The 25,958-nt window shown below is 39.9% G+C and overlaps 5 protein-coding genes across 7 annotated transcripts; 3 read left to right on the top strand and 2 right to left on the bottom strand.

Annotated features, from left to right (window-relative positions):
• Window positions 1-1,500: 1,500 nt before the first annotated feature.
• LOC126795359 (probable UDP-N-acetylglucosamine--peptide N-acetylglucosaminyltransferase SPINDLY) lies at window positions 1,501-5,271 on the top strand. Its single transcript, XM_050522209.1, has 10 exons — window positions 1,501-1,794; window positions 1,882-1,974; window positions 2,058-2,159; window positions 2,265-2,432; window positions 2,527-2,615; window positions 3,016-3,137; window positions 3,331-3,509; window positions 3,847-4,131; window positions 4,490-4,637; window positions 4,728-5,271. The coding sequence occupies exons 1-10, from the start codon at window positions 1,501-1,503 to the stop codon at window positions 5,063-5,065; spliced, it is 1,818 nt and encodes a 605-aa protein (XP_050378166.1). The 3' UTR covers window positions 5,066-5,271.
• Window positions 5,272-5,465: 194 nt separating this feature from the next.
• On the bottom strand, window positions 5,466-6,414 carry LOC126795072 (uncharacterized). Its single transcript, XM_050521893.1, has one exon. It carries the CDS (start codon window positions 6,307-6,309, stop codon window positions 5,671-5,673), a length of 639 nt encoding a protein of 212 aa, XP_050377850.1. The 5' UTR covers window positions 6,310-6,414; the 3' UTR covers window positions 5,466-5,670.
• A 667-nt stretch (window positions 6,415-7,081) lies between these two features.
• On the bottom strand, window positions 7,082-10,184 carry LOC126795057 (CBBY-like protein). 2 transcript variants are annotated; one of them, XM_050521874.1, is made up of 8 exons: window positions 9,768-10,184; window positions 9,476-9,546; window positions 9,182-9,340; window positions 8,780-8,846; window positions 8,300-8,395; window positions 7,949-7,995; window positions 7,624-7,704; window positions 7,082-7,414 (listed from the first exon to the last, which is right to left on the bottom strand). In XM_050521874.1, exons 1-8 carry the CDS (start codon window positions 10,080-10,082, stop codon window positions 7,294-7,296), a joined length of 957 nt encoding a protein of 318 aa, XP_050377831.1. In that variant the 5' UTR covers window positions 10,083-10,184; the 3' UTR covers window positions 7,082-7,293. The 2 variants fall into 2 exon arrangements, with proteins under 2 accessions (XP_050377831.1, XP_050377832.1); XM_050521875.1 differs by lacking the exon at window positions 7,949-7,995.
• A 169-nt stretch (window positions 10,185-10,353) lies between these two features.
• On the top strand, window positions 10,354-14,709 carry LOC126795054 (DNA-(apurinic or apyrimidinic site) endonuclease). The gene is made up of 9 exons (XM_050521869.1): window positions 10,354-10,603; window positions 11,202-11,294; window positions 11,726-11,870; window positions 12,276-12,477; window positions 12,854-12,932; window positions 13,297-13,358; window positions 13,652-13,738; window positions 13,950-14,053; window positions 14,576-14,709. Exons 1-9 carry the CDS (start codon window positions 10,382-10,384, stop codon window positions 14,659-14,661), a joined length of 1,080 nt encoding a protein of 359 aa, XP_050377826.1. The 5' UTR covers window positions 10,354-10,381; the 3' UTR covers window positions 14,662-14,709.
• A 1,835-nt stretch (window positions 14,710-16,544) lies between these two features.
• LOC126795012 (lysine-specific demethylase REF6) lies at window positions 16,545-22,967 on the top strand. 2 transcript variants are annotated; one of them, XM_050521822.1, is made up of 8 exons: window positions 16,545-17,579; window positions 18,150-18,228; window positions 18,363-18,430; window positions 18,525-18,675; window positions 18,766-19,382; window positions 19,565-20,013; window positions 20,110-20,269; window positions 20,898-22,965. In XM_050521822.1, exons 1-8 carry the CDS (start codon window positions 16,718-16,720, stop codon window positions 22,769-22,771), a joined length of 4,260 nt encoding a protein of 1,419 aa, XP_050377779.1. In that variant the 5' UTR covers window positions 16,545-16,717; the 3' UTR covers window positions 22,772-22,965. The 2 variants fall into 2 exon arrangements, with proteins under 2 accessions (XP_050377779.1, XP_050377778.1); XM_050521821.1 differs by having other exon boundaries at window positions 19,565-20,269; window positions 20,898-22,967.
• Window positions 22,968-25,958: the final 2,991 nt, after the last annotated feature.

Here is a 25,958-nt window from a genome sequence, read left to right as displayed (position 1 = left end):
CACCACCACCATAGAGAAAATTAGGATCGTTCCTCATAGCAGCATCATGAATCCACCTTGGGTAAAATTGAGTAAGAGAAGAGTATGGATCAATATAAGGGATGATCAACTCACCCGAATCATCAGATCGTTTCAAAGCACGACAACTCAAAATATTATCACTTGTAGATAGGGGTGGGCACGGGACGGGATGAGACGGGACGAGGCTCATCCCACGTCCCGTCCCACTCTTTTGAATCGGGACGGGATTAGGACGGGACGAGGGTTTTTAAGAATGTATCCCACTCGGGATTAATCCCGGTTGGGACGGGACGAGATCGGGACGGGACAAATCCCACCTTCTTATGAAGTTAAATAAAAACCTATATTTTTACTTTTTCATAACAAAGTAACATTCAATAATGAAATTTTAACCAAAAAAATGCATATTATGTTCAAAAAATTATAATTTACCATTATTATTTGAGTTGATATAATTTTGGAGTTATTAAGAACATAAATTAGTTTCATTTTGATATAAATATATATGAATTTTTAAGTTTTCATTAAAGATGGGACGTGACGGGACGGGACGAAGCGGGATATAAATTATTCGTCCCACGTCCCATCCCACTATTATGAAACGGGACAGGACCGGGACGGGACAAACGTTTTTAGATCTTCGTCCCATCCCATCCCTATGAATTTCGGGACGAAATCATGATTTTTGTTTTTTATGCCCACCCCTACTTGCAGACCAGCAACCATGGAGGTGAAAGATCTGCTGAAAGTAAATAGATTGAGAGAGGGGACGAAACCCTTCTGATAAACAGGATTGGCGGTCTTAAGATAGCCATACTAGGGTTAGCACGAATAGTGCTAATAGTATGGAGGTAGAGGCTCGCATAGTCAGGGTTTTTTCTAACTCAGAGAAAGATGAATTCCCATAAAATGCGGATTTATATTTTAGTAGTACTTGAGTGCTCGTATTATAATAATAAAGATATATTGATAACTATGAATATCTTAGATAACATCAACTCAAAGATGAATTTGAAACCAACCGTTCTCCTTTACATATGCCTTTCCTCTAACTCCTCCCAAGCTTCACGATTAATCATCTCATTTCTCAGTAAAACTTGTAGTTTCGGCTTTCTTAGTTACTTGGCAGAAAATGATGAATTGATGACAATGCAGAAGGAATTGGAGTTGTTGCACTACTTACTTAACTTTCATACGGATCTTCCATGGTTGTTCTACAATCTAGTGAATCTACACTATAATAATTAATAAGCATTAAAGCGTGGAAAACATTACGACTTTGAATGAAATATACGTGTGTAAAAACGGAAGTAAATTTACTGACTACCATTTTTGTGCCCACCTTTTTAAATTCATGACATGATATGTGTTTTTTTCCCAACTCATTTAGAAGGATGGACACAAAAATAGTAGTCAAGAAATTTACTTCCGTGTAAAAACTGTATAAATACTAATTTTCCCAATTTAATCACCCCAAAAATGTCGGGACACGAGCCCCAACTAGCGAAGGCCACCGCTCTGGCCGCCGATCTCAACGTCGACCCACCGGAGACCGACGCCGCCGTCCCCTCCACGTGCCATCCCCCGAGGGACTCGGACACCTTCGAAAGCGAATCTAAGAGATTGACCAAATTGGGAAAAAGTCGGTGCAGGAATTTCAAGGTGGAGCAGTGCCCAATGGACTGCGGAGCTGACCCAGATGCCACCCTGCCAGGTCAACCCGTCTCTTCTTCTTCTTCTTCTCGTGAAGAAAAAGTCAGCAGCCTCAAAACTGTAAGACAAGGCCTTTATTCTGTAGAGCTTCTTGTTTGGAAGCATTCAACTGTTGTTTTACAGTTGTTTGAGTGGCCTTGCTTGCAGGGTTTGGTTCATGTTGCGAGAAAGATGCCGAAAAATGCGCATGCCCATTTCATACTGGGACTAATGTATCAGAGGCTGGGTCAGCCTTCAAAGGTAGATTCTTGAGAGTCTTTTGAATTGAGTTTATTGGAAGTGTTTGTGTTGTTATAACAACAATGAGGGTTATTGGGATTTAGGCAGTTTTTGCATATGAGAAGGCAGAAGAGATTTTGCGCCGGCCCGAGGTTGATATTGATAGGACAGAGTTGCTTTCACTGGTTCAAATTCATCATGCGCAGGTAGATTAGTCTTTTTGTGTGGTCCAATGTGGCTTTCAGGTTGAAGTTTGAAGTTGGACTTGTTTTTGCTCAAGGATGATGTGTTTTTTTGGGTCAAATGTGCAGTGTATAATGCTGGAAAGTTCAGTGGATGGTAGTTCGGATAAAGAGCTTGAAGCTTGGGAGCTTGAGGAGATTCTTTCAAAGCTAAGAGAATCGATGCAGTCGGATGTAAGACAGGCAGCTGTGTGGAATACTCTTGGTTTGATACTGCTTAAAACTGGCCGTCTGCAGGTACATTGTCTTTATTGATTCTATTTACAATAGTTGCGTATTTCTTTGTTTTTCAACTTTTTGAAAATTTCTGATATGGGCTGCATTATTTCAGAGTGCTATTTCAGTATTGTCATCTTTGTTAGCTGTTGCCCATACCAACTATGATTGCCTTGCGAACCTTGGGATTGCTTACCTTCAAAGGTAATATTTGTGATTCACCCTTTTGCTTTTGAATTGTTTTGATCCTTTGATATTTTTGTTCCTTAAGATTTACAATGGCTAGTAGAGTACTCTAAGAAAAAAGGAAGCAAAAATTGTGGTAGACATGTGTATTTATTGTGTCTGAGCATGAATTTTATTGCCAGTCTGAGCAATGGTTAGCTCAAACATTGCTAGCAGTGGTAGTATTTAGAATTATGTACTGCAATGGAAGTGCAACGACAGCACTGCCTGCACACATGTCTGTACCGTGTGCTTATTATATTACAGGTTATTCTCATGCTAATTGTTGGATGAAATTACTACAGTTTAACAACATAATGATTTTTATGTTTGACCTTCTATAGACCTCTAATGTGAAAATTTTGCATTCTAATTTCAGTGGAAATCTGGAACTGTCAGAAAAATGTTTCCAGGAATTGATCCTCAAAGATCAAAATCATCCCACCGCCTTGATCAATTATGCTGCTCTTATATTGTGTAGATATGGCTCAGTAGTCGCAGGTATGATTTTGATGAGTTCGGTTCCAAGTTTCATCAACTCTTCTATTGCTTTCTCACAAATTATACTATTCAGCTTTTAGGATGATGACTTGTAAACACCAGTCAATGTTTGTACAGTATTGCTTTATGATCAGAATATATTATCTGGTTGGAAAACCTGCATCATTATAGCTTGCCCTTGAATACTTCTCAGGTGCTGGGGCGAATGCTGGTGGTGCTTCTGCAGATCACGTTTCTGCTATCAATGTTGCAAAGGAGTGTTTGTTAGCATCTTTGAATGAAGATCCTAAAGCAGGACATATATGGGCTAATCTTGCAAATGCCTATTCTATGACTGGTGATCATAGAAGTTCCAGCAAGTGCTTGGAGAAGGTGCTCTTGGTTCTTTGCTACATTCATTAATTGCTTATCTATTGAGGTTGTCCATTGGTGTCTTATTCTTCATGGAAAGTTTTATTACTATCTTTATTATTTCAAAATGTGGTTTCTGGAATACAGTGATGCATAACTTCTCTGTGTCTAATTCAATTCTTAATGGCAATATGGCATACTTACTATCTGTGCGTGTGTTGCATGTTGATTTGTTTGCGGCTTATTTGTAATAGAAAGACCAAACTTTGATGCTAGTTTTTTTGTCCAATTTGACTGCTGAAAATAAAACAATTAAAATTGACTCCAGCCTTTTCTTTTGCTATTGCATCTTCCTTAGGCGGCAAAATTAGAGCTCAATTGTATGTCTACACGATATGCTGTTGCAATACACCGAACCAAGGATGCAGAACGATATCAAGATCCCAGTGAACAACTTTCCTGGGCAGGAAATGAAATGGCTTCAGTTATAAGAGATGGAGACTCTGTTTCAGTTGAACTTCCCATAGCATGGGCAGGGCTGGCAATGGTCCATAAAGCCCAACATGAGATTTCAGCAGCATTTGATACTGAACATAATGCACTGATAGAGGTGGAAGAACATGCTGATTACAGCTTAAAACAGGTAATCACAATAGATGTATTAAAATGTCATTTACTTCTATTAGCATCACCAAAGGAGCTGCCCTTGCTAGTGGACAACGTGAAGGGAATTTCTTGCATATCTTAGCATGTGAACTTGTTCGAAATCCTATTGCAAAATACATGTTCTCAAATTTTACATACATCCAGGTTACTTAATCAAAACAACAATCTTTTTATCAAGGATATTTAGTACTGTATTATAGTAAAGACTACAACATAATTTTCCATGAGCCACTTTATTATATGTTCGTACTTTTGTTGCTTATTGCGGTTTATGTGGTTGACGCATTGTTCATATTCACTAAGGTATATTTCCATTTATGTATGACTTCAAGTAGGCAATAGCTGAGGATCCAGATGACGCTGTGCAATGGCATCAGCTTGGTCTTCATAGCCTTTGTGCGCTACAGTTCAAAAAATCTCAAAAGTATCTTAAAGCTGCAGTTGCCCGTTTTAAAGAATGCAGTTATGCATGGTCAAATCTGGGTAATTCCAATCTCTGAACAAGTTTTTACATGTATTTTCCTCCCCCCTCTCTCTCAGTGAAGTTTACGCTTGTTAATTGATACATAATAGGTATCTCAGTGCAACTATCAGAGCAGCCATCACAAGCGGAAGAAGTATACAAAAGGGCCTTGTCATTGGCGACTACTGATCTTGCCCATGCTATATTCTCCAACCTTGGGAATTTGTACCGCCAACAGAAGCATTTTGAACGTGCCAAGGCGATGTTTACAAAATCTCTCGAACTCCAGCCTGACTATGCTCCAGCTTTTAATAATTTGGGTCTTGTATTTGTTGCTGAGGGTCAATGGGAAGAAGCGAAGTTCTGTTTCAACAAGGCCATTCAGGCAGACCCAATGCTGGATGCTGCCAAATCCAACTTGATTAAAGCTGCTTCTATATCAAGATAATATGCAGAGTTGAACTCTTCAAGATTATGCGTACCCGAATGTAGAGTATGTAGGTTTCCTCAGTGATGATTAGGGTAGTAAAACTGTACTTGATCAAAAGAAAAGATAGAGTGCCTCCCTCAATTTGTATGTTTGATTTTTCTCTTGTACAAAATTATGAAGAAGCTAGAGTTTGCATAATAAATTACATCACTTTGCAGTCCAAAGATTAACTCCCTCGTGATTTCGACCACTCTAGTTTGTTTTACTTCTTCCAAATCAAGAGTTTAACATGGTCATGAGGAATAAATGGAAGGCTCGTATATATTCACCAAGTGTGATATCAGAATCAATTAATTTTGTGGAAGTAGCCAGATATTCGTGCAGTATCTGTATTCAGTCTAAGAGAATGAAAAACAGAGGCCGCACTAATACTCATCAGAAACATATCATTATAATCAAAAGCCTGCAACAAACATAACTGAGCCAACTATCACACAAATCATGAATAAAAGAATTCAAAAGAACATATCGTTTGGTCTTCATCATATCACAATCCAACTGCTATCTGTAGATACAGCTTAAATCGCTCCATTTACTGTATATATTTGTCTCATAGATGACGATCACTTGCATTGTAGGGTTTTGACAGTCTTCGTAGACAAATCAAATGCTATTGTGCAGTCCATAGAAGCGTTCCTATTTTTCTTCATTATCATCATCAACTCAACTTTCCCTTTCAGTTGAACTTGGCTGGTCAGCGTCAACACTCCGCTGCTCAATTCAGTTCCAAGAGTGGAACTGCTTGGCAAGGCATTAGTATTCAAACTCACTTCAACATCGATTTTCTTAGTGGAACGCATTCCGGCCTTGCTCTTAGGAATATCAACTTTCCCAATAGTCACGCCTTGGTACAAAAATGTGGCAGTGCCTGCCTCAAACTTGTAAGGACCCCAGTTTGTGTTCTTGATCCTTAGCTGCGTTTCAAAGGTTGTATCGAACGAAGGTGTAGCAGGGACAGAGTTGAGGGTTTCAACACTGATTTCACCCCATCTGGCTTTCGGAGTCTTAACTTTCATCACAGTGAGACCAAATACGGTCATCACTATGATTTGAAGGACAATGAAGATACCAATGTAGGTGAACAATTTGATTCTCTTCTGGCGCTTGAGCTCCTCGTCGGATTGGAAGGGGGATGATTCTTGGTCGGTACTTCTGGAGTAGCCATTTGCTGATGCATGCCCCTGCTGATTCTTCTCGGCCATTGATCTGATCTTCCTTGAAAGTTTCTGAAGAGAAAATTTATCTTCTTTGCTGATTGAATACAGATTATGAATATGAAATGAGCAAGTAAATATTGTCTGTGGGAACTGAACTTTGCAAGGTGGTATATATAGTGTTTGGAGATTTTGACCAATGTGTTTGAGGAAATGGAGGTGCAATGTGCCTGGAAGTTGCTTTCAAAACGCGCATAGAATAGGCTTGAGAGATTGACTTGTTCTAGATGGCTTGAGAGATTGACTTGTTCTAGATGGCTATTTTTCCACTTAAAATATACAAGGGAGTGTAGCATGAAAAGCATGTGTAAATTTTTCTTTCTTTTATTGACTTGGGAGTTGAGTACTGGTCTTATTTTGTTGAAAATATTAATCTAGAAGCAGAGTGCTACACAATTTGCTTAATCATATGATAATCATCGAAATGGCTCTGTTGGTCAAGAAAAGGGTGCTGAAAAGAGAATAACCTGCTACGGTGCCTGGCTTTACAGTTGTTCAATATGTCAAGGGCTGAGACTTGAGATTCATCAATCTTTGTTTTCTTATACAGGTAAATTGGTAATATAAACTCATTTATGGTCGTGAGGATTCCATGGAAAGGCATAAATGAATGCAAAGGATAAATGAGTTTGTAAAACTGGTTTCTGGTTAATGATCTTTCTGTTATGAGTCTAGCTATTACATGCAGACGTGGTTTACCAGCAGAAGAATTATAAACATTATAATTATGAGCATTATAGTCTTGAGATGTGAGGCTGGTTGTATTAAAGAGTAGCCTGAGAAAAAGGCAGTTTGCAAGTGCTTTTTTCAGAAGAATATCTACATCAGAACAACTAACGACCAAGTACATACTGGCTTTTTAAATATCTAAGCCGAATCACCATCACAAGGGCTTAAGGAAGGACAAGAGGCGTCTTGTGAAATTTAACCCATAGGAACTGAGGAACATATGGTTACTGGATAGGATGTGGGCTAGCTCACATACTGCTTGAGAAGGCTTCTGCAGAATGCCAAGTCGAACCGCTCCTCTGGAGGATCTCCTATGAAGTCAAAGACAGCGTCTGCATTCTGAAAGTCTTCATCTGCTGTATATCTGGAACCGAGAAGCAAAAATGTCACGGATGGCATAGGAATGATAGGATGAGTTAGTCAGGTTGGAGCCAAGCCAAGTAGAATTTCAGTAAGTGTGAAATATGATCTGATATGAGAATGCACATAGCTAATGTGATCTCCTGAATTCCTGATCAAGAAATGGTGCGTAGCAACACACTGCATTCTTATTTGTTAGTTAAACTGACTTACCCGCTCTTGGTTACTATACACTTCATTCCAGCAGCTTTGGCAGCTGCAAGGCCTATGCCGCTGTCTTCTACCACAACACAACTGTTAGAAAAGAGAAAACATATTACTTTACATGAACATGGCATCTGCTCTTAATTCTTTATATACGAATTACAAAAGGTCAGAAGCTTGTTATGGTATATCTGTAGCCTTTAGGGTATCCAAAGCAAAATAGGAAGAGCGTATAGATTATATAGAATATTAGAAACTATATAGTTAAAAGAGATTCTCATTATGATGGGTGTTGTAGCCCCAAAACTAGAAAGGCCTTTCCCTCCGTCTGTACCTTGATGGATCAACACCAAGTGTGTTAGCCGCCAATATATAGATGGCCTGTCAAGAGGGATGGATATAGTTTAGTGGTTAAAAAAGAGCATGGGTGAAATAGTAGCTGGCAAGATAAAAGAACCACAGTAGTGAATTTTTGTTTGTAAAAATATCAATTTAAAACAACAAGTCGATATGTTATACATTTATGGTCTGATTAAAATATATAGTTCAGTAGCTAATACTGACCGTATCTGTTTAACAGTGAAATCAAAGTAATTAGCTAGAAACATGGCACAACAGGACTTCATCAGTGCTTTTCAATGTGAAGTTAAATATAATGTTACAAGAGGTCGGGCTGAAACATTACTGGATCAGGCTTCTTCCGCGGAACCACATCTCCTGCAAATATCTGGATTTTCTCTGCCCTTTCTGGTCCCAGCAAGAAAGAAACTATTGCAGATACCTAGAAATCGGAAAATGATTCAAACACCAAAGAAAAGTGTAAAGGTGAATAATTGTGAATCTAAGAAGATATCGTAAGCTAAAAAAAAAACCATGAACAAGATAATGATAAAGGCTTTAAGCCTTCAGCTGTGAACCAAATGGTCTAAATAAAGTGCAAAACTGAAAACTGATAAGAGAGAGATAAGGGAAAAAACAAGATCTCATAGTTTCACTCCACACTCTGATAGGTTCCCTTACATGTAAGAGTTTATGTTATAAAAACGACCAACCCAAGAGGCCAAGAATCATTATTTCTTGCATACTTGCACATACATGCCCAATTATCTTCTAACACAGAAACCAATCATGCAAGCATTAAGTAGTGGAACCTGATTAAGCATACCGCCTTCTCATTGGAAGTGCTGCAGACAGCAACTTTAACTCCTTGTGCAAAAGCCTGATCTATCAACCTGTACAAGTTGTCAAGAGATACTTACCAACCCAAAATATGAAAGTCGGAAATTACTGAGAAAAACTTAGCCTAACAGAACCATTATCTTATTATTCTTCTCATAAGAATGAAGCATAAAAAGCTATTTAGCATTAAGAAGAAGGAACTATATACGATCCCTATATTTTATAATGGAATGATCAGAACTATAAAGAAAATAGGTAGAGCTGTTTTAATCTGTTTATAAAATCCAAATATTAGAACAAGAAGATGCAACAGAAACTTAACACACAACTGACACAAGTCAAAAATAAATTTTGCATAAACAATTTTGAAGAGTAGACATTAACTAACTTTGCAACGCCTGGACGAAGAGGCAGCAACTTTTTCTCAATGAGGGCCATGAACAATTCTGTCTTTCGTTTGTGCAGTCCAGCTATGAATGCTTTTCTCTCTTCCTCACCCTTGGGAGCTTTTTCTGGCCAACCCGTCTTGTTAAAATAGGCAGTCATCCTACATATATACCACAACCATTTGAATACAAAGTCCAAATCATACTTCTTCAGTAAATTAAGTGTTGGCTGACATATAATATAAACCTACTTAGATTATTGTATAAACATAAATGTACGAAGATAAGCAACTTACCTTTCTTTTCCACCTCCAATCTTGAGCAATTCACCGTACAAATCTACATCCCAAGTTACACCCAATTCTTTCTGTGCATCATTCAATTAGTCCAAGTCACTACCAAAAACTTTTAATCAACATACTAAAGCTAACTTCAATCAACAAGATCCTTTAAAGTTTAAACAATTAAAAAACCCAGATTGAAAATAGAATTTTCCTCTTAAAATTTCACATCTTTAAGCTCTTTCCAAGGAATAAAGGAAACCCAGTTGTAGAATGGAATGAACATCTCAAAAGCTCAAAATTTTACCTCTTTGAAAGTATCATTGAATGAAATGCGATGCCCATCTTTCTCCGTATCGACAAGAACACCATCACAGTCAAACAGAAGAGCTGCTGGGAGAGTCGAAGTAGAAGAAGCTGAACAATTGACCTGAGAACGACATGTTCTTATCATCACTGCTCTCTCTGTTTTGCTAATGAGAACTTTAGTTCCCAATAGAGAACATGGTAATGTCCTCTGATGAGATTTAAGGTTAGAAAAAGAGGTAATCTTATTGTGATATAGTAACGAGTTGGTAGAAGATAATGTAGCTGAGGAAAGACCAAAGGCCATTGAAGCCATTAGAGATTACAGATCACTATGGCCTCTCTCCAAAGCTCAAAGCTTTTGGAGTCTGTTGTTCTCAACGGTCCTCTTAACTAACTTATCCCTCCCAATTCCACAAGTATGTTCCCTCTATCTTTATTCTCCACCCCACCGAACGGTTCGGATTTTGGGTCCCGGTTGGCCCAACTCTCAACCCAAGTTGCAACCCGGGTAGAAGTATAAAGTATAAAGAGGGGACTAACAAACAGGGGACTTTGGTTTTGTTTCAGTGGGAAACAAACACTGGTAGAGAGCTCAGAGAGGCTTTGGGAACGATGAAACGTTTCTTTCAACCGGTAGAGAAAGATGGGTCTGCCAAAAAACCAAACCTTTCATCTACCAAAAGTGAAGAAACTTCAATGGAGGACAAACCCAAGAAGGACCCGACCAAGTTCTTAACTTGGAATGCCAATAGCTTTCTTCTTCAGATCAAGAACAACTGGCCTGAGTTCACCAAGTTCATCACCACCTTTGATCCCGACGTCATTGCGATACAGGTCTGACATTCTCTCTCTTTTTAGGTACCCATTTCGATTTTATACTCTTTTTCGGGTTTTTGGGTTTCAGAGGCATTGATGAATGTTTGTGATGACGAATTGTTATGGCTATTTTGACTTTGGATACTTAATCTGTGAAAACATTCATCACATTTTTTAATGGTTTGAGACTTGGAATTGAAGGTAAAGAGTTTGGATTTTGATAAAAATATGGTGAAAATTGTTTGTCTTGTGGTTTTAAAGGAAGTCTTTTGGGAAAAACATGTCATTAGTTAACTGAATATATTAGGTTGGTATTCAGTGGTTTGCGTACTTGATCAGTAAGTCACGGTTGTTTCGTTTTATCTGATGGAAGTACAATGCACATTGTGTGAAGCTTTCTAATGCAAAATTTTCATTCAATCTTGGGTTTAATGCCATTTCCTGATTTGGTTTTTGAATCAAATTCAAAATGCTACTTGATTGTTAGTCAGTTCAGTTTGCTGGTCTATCCTTTTGTTCATACGTGTCAGTGTCACGATTGCTTAGTACTGATTCATAAAGAATCAATCGTTGTAAGTGAGTGCGTAACAACTTTCTAACTGCTTATTAATATCAGGAAGTTAGGATGCCTGCTGCCGGTTCAAAGGGTGCACCTAAACGCCCAGGAGAGTTGAAAGATGACACTAGCTCGTCACGTGAAGAAAAGCAGGTAGGCAACTCTTTAATGCTTCTTTGAACAAAATATTATAACTTTTGGTTGAGGGCATGTATGCTGAAATCTTACATTTGTGTTGACCATTGTGGCTTTCAATGAAATATACTTGTATCAAATAGTAATAGTTTCATTATTTTTACTGTCTCGATAACCTTGAAGTTGCTTGAATCAGTATTGTTCATATGAGTTATAAGCAAAGATATTTGTCTCTTGAAATTTTTTAGCTTTAATACTTAGGATTGTACTAAAAGACTCACAGGTATTCTATGGATTTATGCTTCAACTGAGTTAAATTTACCATTCCTATCTTCAAGTTGTTTAAACATTTTGATTTCCCTCTTATACATTTGCTCATGTTATGCATAATAGCCTCAAGATTATCACTAATGTAGATTTTCTCTCTCTTTCCTTCCCAAAATATGCAGATAATAATGCGTGCCCTATCAAATCCACCCTTTGGAGATTATCGGGTTTGGTGGTCTCTTTCAGATTCAAAGTATGCAGGGACTGCATTGATTGTAAAGAAGTGTTTCCAACCCCAAAATGTATTTTTCAATCTCGACAGAAAAGGTTTGCTGGTTAAATATCTGTTTTTGTTAATGCCATGTTGAGATTCATACAAAAATGAATATGTTTTCAACTCGCAAACTTCTTCCTACCTAAATTTGTGTGAGATCATTTTTTTTGTACTTGATTACTTTGCGTTTATTTATGTAAAAATACAAATGATTATGTAAAGAGAAATAAACTCTGTTGTAAAGGCAGTAAAGTTAGTTTCAACCATCTATTCTGGGCAAAATGCATCTTTCTGTTTTCATTGTTTTTTTCTCTTTTTTATGAGTATATAGAATCCATGTCCTGGAAATTGATTTTGAACCTTTGTGCTTATATATATATACCATTACACCCATCATAAATACTCTGTTTCACTGGCACATCAGCTGGTTAATACTATATACTATTGTCTTTTGTTAGCTTCAAAGCATGAACCAGATGGTCGGGTTATTTTAGCTGAATTCAAGACATTTCAATTATTGAATACATATGCACCAAACAATGGCTGGAAAGAGGAAGAAAACTCATTCCCAAGGAGAAGAAAATGGGATAAAAGAATTTTAGAGTTTTTCTTGCAATGTTCAGATAAGCCTCTCATATGGTGTGGCGATCTGAATGTCAGGTGTGTGTATCTTTCTTTGTCCCACTAGCCATGGTATTCAAAACTGGGAAACTTGCTATTCCCAAATTCCATGCCTTTCTATAAATTTATGATAAGTTCACTCAGTTAATGTTTTGGAGCTACATAGATGTTAAGTGTGTAGCTATATGTTCATATGTGAAACTTGGCTACATAATTAACCGTCAGTTTCATAATAATTCAGTAGTACATTGACATAGCTCTCAATTGTATTCTAACCTATTGAAAATTGTTCTGGGATTATCATGACAACGTTTCTATAATATAATCGTGTTTATGCTCTTATGCACCCCATTAGATATATTAATTATATTGTGGAGGATCTTATTATTATTTTTAATTCTAATTTTGTATGCAGCCATGAAGAGATTGATGTTAGTCATCCAGATTTTTTCAGTGCAGCAAAGGTTAACGGTTACATTCCTCCAAATAAAGAGGTTATATTTCAAACTGAAGCATCTTAGTATATTGCTGGAGTTGTATTTTATGTTGATTAGCATTTGGCCTTTGTCACTAGTCATAAATTAACTTAAGTAGCTATAGTCGTGAAGAGTTTAGTTGAGCTGGTGGAATGAACGAGGACCAATACCTTTTTGGATGCTTTTTTTCCACCTTTTGTTTTGATACCACTATCGACGATCGTTCCTGTTTCATTTTAGGAAGTTTGCGGACCAAGGTTTAAACATTAGACCTTTATTATGGTAAAATGATATAGGACTGCAGGAAGTTATTTTATTGAACATTAAATGTACCCTATATGTGTTGTGTAAACCTAAATTGTTTGTTTTCGTGATAATTCAGGATTGTGGACAGCCTGGATTTACCTTGTCAGAGAGAAGGCGGTTTGGAAACATATTGAAAGAGTACGCTACCCATAACTGATTGACCTGTTCCTTACTGTATTAACTCATTGTTTGCCTGCCTGGCCTCATTTGTATCTGTCTCAATACGGGAGGAAGGATTGGATAATGAAGATATGTCACTGAAATGAGTGAAATCTTGTTAGATTAATATTATCTTTTTAGTTAATGGGGCTGTATTTTTAATGGCCTCATTTGTATCCGTCTCAATAAGGAGCTTTTTGTTTATTTACTTAATGACTTGTATTGTTACTTTTCACAAATAATAACTTTTCCTGTCGGATAATGTCTTTCAGGGGAAAGCTAATAGATGCATACCGATTCCTACACAAAGAGAAGGACATGGAGGGTGGCTTCTCCTGGTCTGGAAATCCCATTGGAAAGTAAGACCATATGGATAGTGCACATTGGAACTTGACTATATATTGGATTACTGTTGTGTCTAGTATAGTTGTGAGTGTTTGTAATCATAGTCATTCCATCTGAATATGCAATCAGTAGATGTGCATAGAGGCGCTAGAAAGTAACTGAATAATTATATATTGCTATTATTTGTACACTATCTAATAAACATACTGGGCGGCTTTCTGGCAGGTATAGAGGCAAAAGGATGAGAATAGACTATTTTGTAGTTGCAGAGCAACTCAAAGATAGGATTGTTTCATGTGAGATGCACGGGCGAGGGATTGAATTACAAGGTACGTCCTTTTTCCATTTCAAATAGCACCTCTGCTGGCTGTGTATTTTCTTGCATAATATTTACGAATGACAGAATACAGTATATAGTTTAAAATAGAAACAGACACTCACTTCGAATTCAATAGGCTAGTATTACTAATACATAAGCTCCAGTCAGCATAGATTATAGTATGTATAAAGGCTCAGTCTTCTTCTGATGGCTGACCACATCATGTAATTGTGGTTCGCTGATCCTTATTAGCATATGGATTACATCCTTAAACTAAAATCTAGTGCCAATTGAAACAAGCTAAAGAAAAGAACGTAAAGAGAAGAAAATAAAGGAGACATGTGACTCATGTAGCTTTTAGCTTTTGTAGTAGAATGTTCTGTCAGTTCCATTTTAAACTGTGTAGTTGTAATTTCACAAGCTATATAAAGCCCCCTCAGTTTCATTATGTCAGTTGATTCCATCTCATTTTTTCTTCTGTGTAGTATACTAATGTTGCACAACTAACTCGCACTGATTCAAAACCCTGCAGGCTTCTATGGAAGTGATCATTGCCCAGTTACACTCGTGCTTTCAGAAGGACAGCCGAGTTCTAAGGAGAGTGACTTAACTGCTTAACTGTTAACCATATATGACAATCCTGAGTGTTTTAGAATGAAGCATATCGTTTTGTACCTAAGTTATGCATCTATGTTAGTTGTCTTGATGCCCCTGATATTGTTTGATTATTCCTAGTTGAAGTTGACCATTTGCACTCTATGACAACCTTAAAGGGTGAAAAGGCTTGTAGAGTCAAAACACATGAATAAAAGGTGGAATTCACTCACAGTAAAGAAATGAAATACCAGAGCAGAGGAGAAAAGGGTGAGGAGTGTGCCCTTTACTGATAGAAGTGGTCCACTTCAATCAACTGTGCTCCTCCTACCATACTGGGCAAGCATTTTCGACCTAGATTCATGCAAATCACAATATATTGCATTGAAGTTCGAGTGATTAGGTCGTTGGGTCTTTATATCATGGAATGGGAAGTAGATACTGATGTCAATGACCTTACATTCCAATCTGAAGTTTACCCTTACCTCGCCTGCCATTAGTGAAGTGAAGATTATTCACTGTAAAAACGGTTTCAGACTATGTACGTATCATTTGTCTTCATGGCATTGCAAGTCTCCTGCCAATGACTCGCTTATTTGTGTTTTGTAACTCCGGATAATCTGTTCGCCGCGTTAAGTGTGAGGTCTAACGTTAGCGTTAGCGTTAGACCTCACATTACCGTGCCGGGGAAGTTCAGTTTGTCTTCCCATGCCCAAACACCTTAGGTCTGATGGTCACAAGCAGTAGTACTACAGATGGTCACCGTGGTACGGTGGCAAAGGAGAGGACACATTATTATCACCGGTGGAGGATAGCCTTAGTGAATCTAATCATTACCGAATCTGATTTATTGAGATGATCTAATAAATAGAAGCAAGTTGTTATAAACTAATCTAACAAAGCATGTTGTGTGAGTGTGACAAAGATTAATAGACAAATAGCTTCCAGGATCCAACACTACACAAATTTCACTTTTGACATGAGAGGGCCGAATTTTCTTCCTTTTAATCAAAGTTGAGCAGTGTACTATGAGTCTATGACTGAATTGATTATGAACGTAGTTCAAACATTCCTTATGAACTTAATTGGGATGGTTACGCCTAACTCTAAAGTTGAAGATACAATGGCATTAATGATATGAAAACTAAGCAAGCATGCAATAATCAATTCGTTGACCTTGAGTAGTAGAAATGAAAAGGCTAAAAATTTCTTATAAAAAAAATTATAACAAATATGTCACGTTCATTTTCAGGTTTTGAAGACCTAATCTCATAAACCTAATAACATTTTATATATAAATTTCATGAAATGTTGATTATAACATGCAAAAATATATGATTATGGATAAGAAGAGTGCCGATAATCTTGTTCTCGTGTACGCAGTAGAGTTGAGCTCCTCAAGCTAGAGGTTTCAAATTCATCCATATTGTTTTAACAAAAAAAGAAAGAAAAAGAAATAGATAAATATCAACCGGTCACAACGCTTCTCAATCGAGGTTGTCAAAGATGTCCTCGGGTTGGGGTTGCCCATTGACCCGTATAAACAACAGTCAAATACCAGTCAAGTATGAGCTTGCTGTCGAGTACAAAGTACACGCTACAAGTTTACAACTCAAAAATACAAAATTTAAACTTGAAGTTGGGGTTGAGGTTATCGGAATAGAAAAAATTTCCGAAAATTTTAACTTTACGAAACACTGAAGGTAAAACGGCCGGTAAGAACTGCTTTTACCAAAGAAGAAATTTACACCCCAAAAAGGGCCAAAAGAGAAACGTAGTGGCAGAATGGTAAAAGAAGGGAAAACACAGTGTCATTTTGAAGGAAACGAGCGCAAACCCAGAATAAAACCCCCCACTCACATGTCGACCTCCCCTGCCTCTCCTCTGCTCCTCTTTTTACTCTGCTTTCTCTCCCCTGTAGTTTTTATAAATAACCAAAATAAAAACAGAGCACTCCTCTTCTTCACCCCAAACCAGCAATGAAACTCTCCCCAACCTAAAACCCAACTCCCCCAACTCAATGGGTTTTGCATGACCCACCGGAGATCCCTCTCAATTTCCGCTCTTCACTCGACTCCCAATGGCGGCAGCTTCCGAGGAAGTCCTCCCCTGGCTCCGAGCCCTCCCCGCTGCTCCCGAGTACCACCCCTCCTGGGCCGAGTTCCAAGATCCGATTGCCTACATTTTCAAGATCGAAAAACAAGCTTCCCAGTTCGGCATCTGCAAAATCGTGCCACCTGTCCCTCCTGCTCCCAAGAAGACCGCAATTGCCAACCTCAACAAGTCCCTCGTGGCCCGTGGTGGGCCCTCCGTGGGGAAAGGCCCCAAGGCCCTGCCCACATTCACCACCCGGCAGCAGCAGATCGGGTTCTGCCCCAGGAAGGCCCGCCCCGTGCAGAGGCCCGTGTGGGAGAGCGGGGAGCACTACACCTTCAACCAGTTTGAAGCCAAGGCCAAGAGCTTCGAGAAGAGCTACTTGAAGAGGAGGAGGAGGAGGAGGAAGGGAGGGCTGAGCCCTCTCGAGGTCGAAACGCTCTACTGGAAGGCCACTGTGGACAAGCCCTTCTCTGTGGAGTATGCAAATGACATGCCCGGCTCGGCTTTCGTGCCGCTGAGCTGCAAGAAGAAGAGTGCTTGCAGGGAGGCAGGGGACGGTGTCACGCTTGGGGAGACCGAGTGGAATATGAGGGGGGTTTCCAGGTCCAGAGGCTCTCTCTTGAGGTTTATGAAGGAGGAGATTCCCGGGGTGACGTGCCCCATGGTGTATGTGGCTATGATGTTCAGCTGGTTTGCTTGGCATGTGGAGGATCACGACTTGCATAGCTTGAATTACTTGCATATGGGGGCCGGGAAGACGTGGTATGGTGTGCCGAGGGAGGCTGCCGTGGCGTTTGAGGAGGTGGTCAGAGTGCAGGGGTATGGGGGAGAGATTAATCCTCTTGGTGAGTTCACTGGCATTTGCAGGATTGGAATGTTATATGCGTCCCCTGTTTTTAATTAACTCTGCTCTGCTCTGTTTGAGCTTCTTCTTTTTTTTTTTGGAGATGTGAATGCAACTGTTTGCTTAATGTTTGTTAATACTGTAGTGCTTAGTGTTCGAAGTGTCTCTATCAAATTATAGTACGTTAGGACAGGTCTGGGCTTGTCTTGTTAAGGTAGATGAATGTAAGGACCCAGAATTTAGGGTGATGTATGAGAGTGGACTCTTAGTGGTTTTGTGGGCGTGCGCAGTCTCAGTTCGAGAGGGAATTAATTGGATTAAAAGATTTTCGTTTGATGCTTGATATGTAGTTTCCTGAGTTGATGTTACTCCTTTTGCTGCATTCCTTTTAGAATTTATGATAGAGTTTGTGTTCTAAGTTGAGCTTGAACTTATGGGTCGGTTTTGTTGCACTTGTTTTACTTTTTACTTAATGCTAAAAGGTGCCACAAGATGGTTTTACTTATAAGTTTGATACATGACGCTCCTTTCTCCACACTATCTAAACCTTTAAACATATGTTTTTGCTCAGTTACATTTGCGACTCTTGGTGAGAAGACCACAGTGATGTCACCTGAAGTATTTATCAGTTCAGGGATTCCATGCTGCAGGTAATTCCTTAATCATTACTTTGTCTGCTTTTGATTTTGTTTTTGAACTTCCTCATGTTACCTTCTAATATCCTGAGTTGTGGTGTGTCTAATGTATTCATGATATTCTTACATCTCTGATTGTTTTGAATCAGGTTAGTGCAGAATGCTGGGGAATTTGTTGTCACTTTTCCAAGAGCGTATCACACTGGATTCAGTCATGGTGAGAGCATAAGTGTTGATTTACCTAAGTCACTGCTGTTGTTGTCTTTGTGTTTCTTATGAATCAAAATGACTATTTGTTGAATTGTCTGTAGGATTTAATTGCGGTGAGGCAGCCAACATTGCAACTCCTGAGTGGTTGAGGGTTGCCAATGAGGCTGCTGTCCGACGAGCTTCAATCAATTATCCCCCTATGGTGTCTCATTTTCAGTTACTTTATGATCTTGCTCTAGCATTATGTTCAAGGTTTGTGTGTGGCCTTTTGCAAGTTCCATTTATCTGATTCAAAAAAAAAAATCGGAATAATGTTAAGTTGCTGAACTGCTTATTCTGCAGAACACCTGTTCGCAGTAGTGCTGAACCTCGAAGTTCACGACTAAAAGATAAGAAAAAGGGTGAAGGAGAAACAGTAGTTAAAGGTTTATTTGTGAAGGATGTCATTCAGAACAATGAGCTGCTTCATGTTCTTGGAAAAGGGTCGTCAATTGTACTTCTACCACAGAGTTCTTCAGACATTTCAGTTTGTTCAAAATTACGTGTTGGTTCACAGTTGAGAGTAAACTCTGATGATCTCATTATAGACGGGAATCAGGGAATCAAGCAGGTAAAAGGGTTGTATATGGTGAATGGAAAACTTGCATCTTCATGTGAAAGTAGCTGGCATATCTCATTAAATGAAAATGGCAATGTAAGTGCTCCTTCTAAGATGTTGAACATGAGTGCGAAAGGAGAAAGTAATGTTGAAGGGGAAGGGTTGTCAGATCAGAGACTGTTTTCTTGTGTTACATGTGGAATTTTGAGCTTTTCATGTGTTGCTATTATTCAACCTAGAGAGGCAGCAGCCAGATATCTCATGTCAGCAGATTGTAGTTTTTTCAGTGGTTGGGCTGTTGATTGTGAGCCTATCGAGTGTGCGAATGGAGATCCAAATAGTTCAAAGGTTCCCTGTACAGGTCGGTCTATTCTAAAAACTTCTTCTCTTGATGGACAGTTTTATTATTCAAACTGGTATTAATCACACATTTCCTTTCTTTCTCGTTCTTGCACTTAAATGCTATATGATTTTTCTTTGTATATTTCTAGCTTACCGATGTTTCTAAATTTGAATTTATAAATGTTACTCCTCCGGAAACAGGATCAATGCAAAAAAGTGATGTGCCCGTCCAGTCTGCTGATTATCGAAATCGGACAACAGATCCAACCAATGAAGTTGATTCAAATACTGAAATTCTGAGGGGCACTAATGCTCTTGGGCTATTAGCTTTGACCTATGGAGATTCATCTGAATCAGAGGAAGGTCAGGCTGAACAAGATGTTCCTGTCTGTGGTGATGAAACAAACTTGTCCGACTGTTCTTTGGAAAGTAGATATGAGTATCAAAGTGCTAGTCCTCCTTCAAGAGGCTCTTACGGTGGTACAGATGGGATTTGCAGTCCCACTTCACCAGGTTTTGATTGTGGGAAAGGACTCCCAACAATTGATGGTAATGGACTCCCAACTATTGTGGAAAATAGACGTGAAGGAACTTATTCCAAGCATAATGCTCATCAGTACTCTGTTGATCATAATCTTGCTTTGACAAAGGTAAATGGTTTGGTGGGTACATATATAAATCCAGTAAAGGTTTCATATTCTGGCTCTCCAAACGCATTTGACATTCAACCAACTGGGTTTGGACAGGCCACATTGCGGAAAGAGAGCACAGGTACATCATCATTTGCTCCAGGGTTTGACCACGATTCTTCCAGAATGCATGTTTTCTGCCTTGAGCATGCCGTAGAGGCTGAGCAGCAGCTCCATGCAATTGGAGGTGCCCATATATTACTTCTTTGTCATCCAGGTGTGTGTTTTGTTACATTTACATTATGTGTTTGTTCTTCTTTTCTATTCAGGTTCTGTACTTATTCGAAATCACCTTCTGTAGTACAAATCATTTCGTATGAATATGACTGGTAACAAGAAAATAGTGTAGATAGAACAAGTTCAGTGTTCACGGGTTCAAGTTCACTGGCATTAGGGTAGGGTGGTTGGATATAAAATGAAGAAAAAATTATCAACATATGTATGGCTTATTCAATTGGAATGCTATAGTTGTTTGTATGTTATGCTGTTGACTAGCATTAGTATGGGACATTTGCTGCTTATGTTTTACTTCTAGCTTCTTGGGTGAAAGTTTCGTGTTTCCTAAATTCTGTGGCTAAATAAAACGGTGAGGCATCGTTGCTTAGGTGGGATTGGGTGCCTTGTTGTCACAAATAAAAGATGAAGTTTTGCTTGATGGTATGTGGTTCATGTCATAAGATGTTATAGCTTCTGCTTGCCATTTTCTGTTCAGATTTAGTGGAGTTAGTACAGAAGTGGGTTAAAAGCAAAAAATTATCTTTTGACAAGTTCTTAATACGATTTAGCTTTCCATCTTTTATCTCTATATTGCAACTAGCTCTGATTTTCAACCAATACTTTTGCAGACTATCCACGGATAGTGGATGAAGCAAAAGAAATAGCAGAAGAACTGGGAGTAAATTATCCCTGGAATGATTTGGTATTCAGGGATGCCACCAGCGTGGATGAAGAGAGGATTCAATCAGCTCTGGATAGTGAGGAAGCCATTGCTGGGAATGGAGACTGGGCTGTAAAGATGGGGATCAATCTCTTCTACAGTGCCAGCCTTAGCCGCTCTCATCTTTATAGTAAGCAGATGCCATACAATTCTGTTATATACAATGCATTTGGTCGTAATTCTTCAGCTACCTCGCCTGCTGGACCTGAGGACTGTGGGAGGAGGCCTGCCAAACAGAAAAAGATAGTGGTAGGGAAATGGTGTGGTAAAGTATGGATGTCAAATCAAGTTCATCCCTTCCTAACAAAGAGGGAACATGCAGAGAAAAAGGTAGAGAAAGCACAGAGGAGGTTCCTTGAATCGCCTATGGCAGATGAGAAGCTTGATGGAAAATCAGAAAGCACACGCAAAACTGTGGTAACTAAACAATATTCTAGGAAGAGGAAAATTACTGTAGATGGTGGGACAAACAAGAAAGCAAAATGTCCTGATGCAGTTTCTGCTCAGTCAGAAGATGATAACTCCCATGAGCTGCAGAACAGGTTCCTCAAGAACAAGCAAGTGATGGAGAGTGGTCCAACCAAGAAAGCAAAGTCTACTGAGACGGAAGATGCAGTGTCAGGTGAGAGGGATGATGATGTTTCAGATAATTCAATGGGAGCTGATTCTCATCAGCAGCAGCGGCGGGTTGCTAAAAGCAAGCAAGTCAAGCACTGTGCCACTGAATTCTCTATGTTGTCAGATGATTCTGTTGATAATAATTCTCATCAGGAGAGGCAGGTTGCTGAAAGTAATGCCAGAGAGTTCTCTGCGGTTTCAGATGATTCGCTTGAGGATAGTATCCACCAGCTGCATAGGAGGTCACTTAGACACAACAAAGGTAAATTCCTTGGGAGAGAAAATTTGACATCACAAAATCTCTACGGGCGTAGTTCTCGTCAACAACCCAGGAGGACTTCTAGAAGCAAGCAGGCCAAAATTGTTGTAAAAGAAGACGTGGATGACACACAGGATGGTAATGCTGAAGCTGTTGTGCAGTATAAGACTGTTCGGAGCAAGCAACTAAAACCAGAAACCCTTCAGCAAATGAAACAGGAAATCCCTGGCCGTGTGAGACAAGGGTCCCGCCGTTTACAAGAGAGCCAGCAACAGACTCCCAGGATGCGAAACACCATTAATGTAAATGCTGAGGAACCAGAAGGTGGGCCTAGCACGCGGCTTAGAAAAAGACCTCCAAAAGAACAGCCAGAAACCGGAAAGAAAAAGGCAAGAGTGCAGCCGGAAACTGGAAAGAAAAAGGCAAAAGAGCAGCAACAAACCGGTAGGAAGAATATAAACACTTCCGTAGCTGTGAAGACGAAGAATGCTTCAGCTCGAAAGGCAAAGAATGCTACGGCTGTGAGGGAAGAGGAAGCAGAGTTCTTGTGCGACTTTGAGGGGTGCACCATGAGTTTTGGCACGAAACAAGAGCTTAATCTGCACAAGAAAAATGCGTGTCCAGTCAAGGGGTGTGGCAAAAAATTCTTCTCGCACAAGTATCTGGTACAACATCGCAGAGTTCACGAGGATGACCGCCCCCTTAAGTGCCCTTGGAAGGGATGCAAGATGACATTCAAGTGGGCATGGGCTCGGACTGAGCACATTAGGGTACACACAGGTGCCCGTCCCTATGTCTGTGCTGAGCCAGGGTGTGGCCAGACCTTCCGATTTGTGTCGGATTTCAGCCGTCATAAGCGAAAGACGGGCCATTCAAAAAAAAAAAGTAAAGGGCGCTCGCGATGACAACCGGATGCTGCAAAGTGGGATGTAATAATGTAACATGACTGATGAATCTGTTGTTCGATTGACAAATTAGTGCTAGGTGATTTTCCCTGTAATTGCCATTCAGAGTGACAAAAATTGCTGATTTACCTTGGGGTATTAGAGTGATTCCCTCTAATTCCCAAATCAAGAGTGATTCACCTCTCCTAATTGAATCATGTTATATGCAATCAACATTAATGTATTTATCTAAGTTTAGGAATGTCAATCATCTCAGTTAGGAATGTTATTCATTGTAATTATATTTGCAGCACTATATATGTGTATCAAATGTATTCATTCAGATCAATGGAAATCATTTTCTACATGGTATCAGTAGTTTAGGTGTTTATCAATCCTTCTTCCCTTCTTGTTTCATCCCAAACCTTTCATACTCAATCCTCCAAATCATTCTGATTCTTCCCTTCCTATGGCTCCATTCATGTACCACAATAGTCATAATAGCTCCCTATCACGGCAACAACACTATTTTGTCCCTCCCTCAAGAATTGTGATGCCACAAATGCACAACATAGTCAACTCCTTTGCTTCTCCTCCTTGGGCAGTGCGTCATGAATTTTATGGCCCTCAATGGTGTCCTAATTGTCACTCTAACCATCATGAGTTGTCTCACTGTCCACACCGATATTCCGGCCCAACCACTATCTCACCATTTGCTGGCCTTCACTCTGTTGCCGAGCCTACTTGGTACCCCGACACTGGTGCGACTCATCATATGACAGCCATGCCTGTCAACAATCCTCAATCGTATGGTGGACCTCATGATGTATATATGGGTAACAGAGACTCCATGTCTGTTTCCCACACTGGTAGTCTCCCATTGTCATTGGGCACTTCTAATTTTTCTCTCCAAAATGTCTTTCGTATTCCTTCAATTCGTAAAAATCTTTTGTCTGTCGCTCGTTTCACCAAAGATAATCTTGTTTTCTTTCTTTTTGCCCCTGATTATTATCAAATCTATTGCTTACGAACTGGCCGCCTCCTGTTTCAGGGTCCTTGTCAAGAGGGTCTTTATCCTCTCCAGTTATCCAGTGTCTCCACTCCTCATGCCCTAGCTTCTGTTCATTCCTCAATATGGCACAATCGTTTGGGTCACCCATTGTCCTCAGTTTCCAATTGTTTAGGGTCAGTTATTGGATCCAAAATTTCTCCTGGTTCTTTTTGTACTCAGTGTGCACTTAGCAAGTCTCAGAAATTATCTTTTCCATCTCATACTAACTTTGTTTCCTCTCTTTTTGCTATTATTCATAGTGATGTGTGACAATCCCCTACTGTCTCTGTAAGTGGATTTAAATATTATGTCCTCTTTACAGATGAATACTCCCGTTATACCTGGCTTTATCCTATGCGTCAGAAGACTGAAGTCCTCGCCCATTTTCAGACTTTGGTTGCCATGGTTCAAAATATTTTCAATGGTTCCATCAAATATCTCCAAAGTGATAATGAAACTGAATATGTCAATCAAGCCTTTTCTCACTATTGTACTTCCTTAGGCATCACACAACGATTTTCTTGTCCATATACTCCTGAACAAAATGGTCTTGCTGAGAGGAAACATCGTCATATTGCTACAGTGGCCCGTTCCTTACTCCTTACCTCTGGCGTTCCTCAAAATCTTTGGGTTGAGGCTATTTTGACCTCTGTGTACCTCATTAATCTTCTTCCTACTCCTACACTCAACTGGGACACTCCTCACTTTCGTGTGTATGGTCATTCTCCCTCTTATTCCTCTCTTCGCGTTTTTGGTTGTTTGTGTTTTCCTCATTTAGGTTGTTCTCCTTCCAATAAGTTGTCTAATCGGAGTCTTGAGTGTGTCTTCCTTGGGTATAGTCCTCACCACAAAGGTTATCGATGTCTAGATCCCAAAACAAATCGAGTTTATGTGTCGCGTCATGTTTTATTTAACGAAACAAGTTTTCCCTATAAAGGGGTGGAGGTACAATCGCCATCATCTTGGGTTGATATTGAATTCACTCCGTTACATAATTCCAGTCCAATTACACCTCCGCAGGCCATTCTGCCGAGCCAAGGCTCATTATCCTCGGGCCCAAGCCAACCTAATCACTCCGCCTCCATTGATGTCGTTACCCTACCTCAATCCACCGATCGTGTTGCCACGATCTCTCCAGTCTCACATAATGATGCTCTAGTTCTCCCTGACAGTGTTTCCATTCCGACCCAATCGGCCCAATCTGCACCTTCGCAGACCCACCTGCCGAGCCCAACCTCTCCTCCCCATGACTCAATATCACCATCAAACTCCAACACAGATCCCACTCGCCCAACTTTTTCAAGTCATTCTACATCTTCACCTTCTTCTTCCGCTCCAGCTCCTCCACCATTGCCCCCCCTGTCATCCTCACCTACAGCCGGCGCCGGTCCACTTCCAATATTCACGCCGCCAATCCCCATCCTGATCCGGCCCCTGTTCCATCTCCCATTCTGTATCCATCTGGCGAAACCCATACCGCCAATCTACAATCGGTCCCTCCTCCGCCGGCTCCCGCTCCTCGTCCTCCCCGTGCTCCACCCGCCCCATCTACTCATTCCATGCGTACCAGACTCAAGGACGGCATCAACAAGCCAAGAGAACGTCAAGATGGGACTGTAACGTATCCAATCCCTAAAGCTTTGATTACTACAATTGAATCTGTGAAACCTACTTGTTATTCCCAGGCCTCCAAACATGCAAAGTGGCGTGATGCTATGGCTGCTGAAATTAATGCCTTGCTGAAAAATGAAACATGGTCTCAGGTTCCACCCTCAAAATCTCACCCTGTGGTCGGCTGTAAATGGGTCTTCAAAATCAAGCGTAATCCTGATGGTTCTGTTGAGCGTTATAAAGCTCGGTTAGTCGTCAAAGGCTTTCACCAGCAGCACGGCATTGACTATGACGAAACCTACAGCCCAGTTATCAAACCCGCCACCATTCGTACAGTCTTATGCCTTGCTGTTTCCCGTCGCTGGCCTCTTCGTCAATTAGACGTCAAGAATGCTTTCTTGCATGGTTTCTTGATTGAAGATGTGTACATGATTCAACCTCCTGGCTTTGTTGATCAATCACATCCTCACTATGTCTGTCGTCTTCACAAAGCTCTCTATGGCCTCAAACAAGCTCCTCGCGCTTGGTTTCAGCGTATGAGTCTCT

Source organism: Argentina anserina, chromosome 5 (genome assembly GCF_933775445.1).
Source record: "Argentina anserina chromosome 5, drPotAnse1.1, whole genome shotgun sequence".
In the NCBI taxonomy this organism is placed as follows: Eukaryota; Viridiplantae; Streptophyta; class Magnoliopsida; order Rosales; family Rosaceae; genus Argentina; species Argentina anserina.
This window is presented reverse-complemented; position numbering and strand designations above follow the sequence as displayed.